The following is a 4,501-nucleotide window of genomic DNA, read 5'->3' on the forward strand; positions in this document are numbered from 1 at the left end:
GTTTCTCAAATACAACGCTTGACAAATATTTCTGAGTGGCGATATGTATCTTCATCTGACAATCCAGCAGACTGCGCAACCAGAGGCTTATTACCAGAGGATTTAAAAACTCATACCATTTGGTGGCATGGGCCACACTGGCTACATGAAGACTCAACTGCCTGGCCTGTTTGTAAGCTCAGAAATACCGTGCATCCGGCTGCGAGTAAACCAATCATCTATTCATTCACCACGAGTACAGCCACCAAGCTGAAGACGTCGGATTATCCGGACTACTTTTCAAAATACTCATCATTCAACAGACTGCAACGGGTAACTGCGTATATTCTTCGATTTTACAACAATTTGAAAGCGTCTATCTCAAAAGATTCCATTCAAAAACATCATAAACTGATTGGTTGTCTCCAGACAACAGAATTGAAAAGTTCAAGATTGCGGTTAGTCAAGATTTGCCAACGCATTTCCTTCAAAGATGACATAACTTGCCTTCAAAACAAACTTCCTTTAGCATGCAACAGCCGAGTACTAAAACTGCAACCATTCTTGGATGATGAAGGCGTTCTTCGAGTTGGAGGAAGAATTAAGCACGCAGATTTATCGTTTGGGAAAAAACACCCTATTTTATTAACAAAAACTGATCCTATTTCCTACCTTATATTTGCAGAAGCTCATTCTAAAACATTACATGGTGGAGTGCAGCTGATGCAATCATACGTCATGACTCACTACTGGATCCTTTCAGCACGGAACTTAGCAAAATCTGTGAAGCGAAACTGCGTGACTTGTTTCAAATATTCTGCTAAAGCCGCTACTCAAATCATGGGAAATCTACCACAAGTGCGACTCAATCCTGCAAGGCCCTTCAAACATAGTGGTCTAGACTATGCTGGCCCTATAAATATGAAGCAAAATACACTCAGACGAAGCACCACAACCAAAGGGTACATATGCTTATTCGTTTGCATGTGTACCAAAGCTGTTCATCTTGAGGTTGTTTCTAGCTTAACCACTGATGATTTTCTGGCTGCATTTAAGAGGTTCACTTCTCGCCGAGGACCTTGTACTGATTTGTACTCGGATTGTGGCACAACATTCATCGGAGCGTCCAAAGAACTACAGATTTTGTACCATAGATCCAAAGCTTCATTACCTGAACATTTGGTAGAAGGCCTCAACAACAGTGGTACCCAATGGCATTTTATACCTCCTGCTTCCCCTCATTTTGGTGGTCTATGGGAAGCGGGTGTGAAGTCTACGAAGCATCATCTTCGTCGTATTATGAAAGACCGGACTCTCACATACGAGGAACTTTCAACCCTATTGTGCCAAGTCGAAAGCTGTTTAAATTCCAGGCCTCTTTGCCCGCTCTCAACTGATCCCTCAGACTTCAGCGTTTTGACACCGGCCCATTTCTTAGTTGGCGAGCCTACAACTTGTATACCAGAAGACGACTTGCTAGACTCAAACATCAATCGGCTAACACATTGGAAACAGATTGAGAAACTTAAGCAACATTTTTGGCAACGCTGGTCCCAAGAGTATCTTTGCCGATTGCAGTCAAGACCAAAATGGAATTGCCTAAAACGAGAGGCCCAAATCGGTGATATTGTACTGCTACTTCATGAACGCAGTACCCCAGGACATTGGCCATTGGCTCGAGTAGAAGAAATACATCCTGGCTCTGACGGGCACTGTCGAGTTGTGACCTTGTATTGCAATGGAAAATTCATAAAGCGTCCAATTGCAAAAATTTGTTTTCTCCCATCCAACGATGCATCATCAGTCACTTTAAATGCTTTGGAAGAAAGAAATACTTGAAGTACGGTTTAAGAACTAATGTTCTTAGTGGGGGAGAATGTATTGGCTTTTTTACTTTAAACCTATTTTAGCGTTTTTTATTTTATAACTTTAATCTCATCACTGATACTTGCCTTAATATAATTGTCTCTTTCTTACAGTATTTTTAAGTAACATTAACTTTGCTCTCACTTAACAAAACCCTGTAACTTACATTTATACAAGAGAGAGTTGTTGTCAACTAAGCCTCAAGCAAAGCAGATCGCTACAGCGAAACATTAATTTGTGTCTTGTCATTCGTCTTTTTTTTTAATGTTAAAATTACTAAATAACCTCTTGTTGTTATAAAAATAATAAGAACAGTTGTTTAAAGATATGTGTAGTATTCTGTGAATAAACTTTTATGAAAATACCTTAAATGAAATCGTTTCACTCAGAAACTCTCGTACAGACAGCTATATCAGGTTATGAACCGATTTATTTGGAAGTCATAATAAAACACATCACGCAAAATTTCAGCCAAATCGGATACGAATTGTGCCCTCTAGTGCCTCAAGAAGACAAGATCCCAGATCAGTTTATATGGCAGCTATATCAGAAAGTGGACCAATATAGCCCATTAACAATCCCAACCGACCTACAGTAATAAGAAGTATTTGTGCAAAATTTCAAGAGGTTAGCTTTACTTCTTCGAAGTAAGCGTGCTTTCGACAGACAGACGGACGGACGGACATGGCTAGTTCGACTTAAAATGCCATGACGATTTAGAATATATATACTTTATGGGGTCTTAGACGAATATTTCGAGGATTTACAAACAGAATGACGAAATTAGTATACCCCCATCCTATGGTGGAGGGTATAAAAAATCAATAAATTATTAATCCATCCACCTTCTGTTGCTTTGTGTCGAGAGTGCAAACCGTTTTGATTTTACAACAAAAACAATTATAATACAAGTAAGAGCGTGTTTATATACCCTCCACCATGGATCGCATTTGCCGAGTTGTATGCGCGGTATCTCTTTTTAGGCAAACAAAAAAAAATATATTGCTGAACATTGTAGAAGTCATTGTGTAATATTTCAGTACATTCTGATAAGAATTGCGCCTTGTAGGGGCTCAAGAAGCAAAAGTGGGAGAACGGTTTATATGGGAGCTGTATCAAGCTATTGATCGATTCAGACCATATTGGACACGTATGTTTAAGGGCATGAGAGAAGCCGTTGTTCAAAATTTCTTCCAAATCAGATGAGAATTGCGCCCTCTAGAGGCTCAAGAAGTCAAGATCCCAGATCGGTTTATATATATAGCTATATCAGATTTTGTACCGATTTACGCCATACCTAGCACAGTCATTGGAAGTCACAACAAAACACCTCATGCAAAATTTTAGCCAAATCGGATGAGAATGGCGCGCTCTATTGGCTCAAGAAGTCAAGATCCAAGATCGGTTTATATGACAGCTATACCAGATTATGAACCGATTTGAATCATACTTAACACAGTTGTTGAAAGTGGTACCATAGCGCTACGTGCAAAATTTCAGTCAAATTGGACGAGAATTGTGCCCTTTAGAAGCTCAAAAATCAAGACCCAAGATCGGTTTATATGGCAGCTATATCAGGTTATGAACCGATTTAAACCATACTTAAATCAGTTGGTGGAAGTGATAAAAAAAACACTACGTCAAAATTTCAGTCAAATCGGACGGGAACAATAGACCGATTTGAACCATACTTAAATCAGTTGGTGGAAGTGACAAAAAAACACTACGTGCAAAATTTCAGTCAAATCGGATGAGAATTGCGCCCTCTAGAGGCTCAAGAAGTCAAGACCCAAGATCGGTTTATATGGCAGCTTTATCAAAAAATGGACCGATTTGGCCCATTTACAATCCCAACCGACCCACACTAATAAAAAGTATTTGTGCAAAATTTCAAGCGGCTAGCTTTACTCCTTCGGAGGTTAGCGTGCTTTCGACAGACAGACGGACGGACATAGCTATATCGACTTAGAATGACATGACGATTAAGAATATATATACTTTATGGGGTCCCAGGCGCATATTTCGAGGTGTTACAAACAGAATGACGAATTTAGTATACCCCCATTCTATGGTGGAGGGTATAACAAAAACTATTATAATATAAGTGCCATTTTAATTTTGGGTGGCAAATTTTGTGACAGCGAAGTTCCACACACAGACTCAATGGATCTTTTAAATTAGAATAATTAAATCGATTTATACATATTTATATATATGAGAAATTGTTTAACGTTGTTGAAATTATTATACCCACCTCCATAGGATAGGGGGTATCATTCCATTTGCAACACATCGAAATATTAATTTCCGACCCTAAAAAGTATATAAATTTCGGATCGTCGTAAAATTCTAAGACGATTTAACGATGTCCGTATGTCTATCCGTACGTCAGTATGTCCGTCCGTCCGTCCGTCCGTCCGTCCGTCTGTCCGTCCGTCCGTGCATCTGTCCCTCCCTCTGAGGTAATCACTCTACAGCCTTCAAAAATTGGGATATTGAGCTGAAACTTGGCACAGATCTTGTTGATGAACGCTAATTAAGTTCTTCACGGGCCAAATCGGACCATATTTGTATATAGCTGCTATATAGACTAATGCCGATAAAGGGTTTGATGCCATACACCAAAACACCCCCCAAGCCGGCCATGTTGGCCGAC

The 4,501-nt window shown here is 39.6% G+C and overlaps 1 protein-coding gene across 1 annotated transcript; it reads left to right on the plus strand.

Moving 5' to 3' along the window:
- Positions 1–819: 819 nt before the first annotated feature.
- LOC131997907 (uncharacterized) lies at positions 820–1,818 on the plus strand. The gene has a single exon (XM_059369777.1). The coding sequence runs from the start codon at positions 820–822 to the stop codon at positions 1,816–1,818; it is 999 nt and encodes a 332-aa protein (XP_059225760.1).
- Positions 1,819–4,501: the final 2,683 nt, after the last annotated feature.

This window comes from Stomoxys calcitrans, chromosome 5, assembly GCF_963082655.1.
Source record: "Stomoxys calcitrans chromosome 5, idStoCalc2.1, whole genome shotgun sequence".
Lineage (NCBI taxonomy): Eukaryota > Metazoa > Arthropoda > Insecta > Diptera > Muscidae > Stomoxys > Stomoxys calcitrans.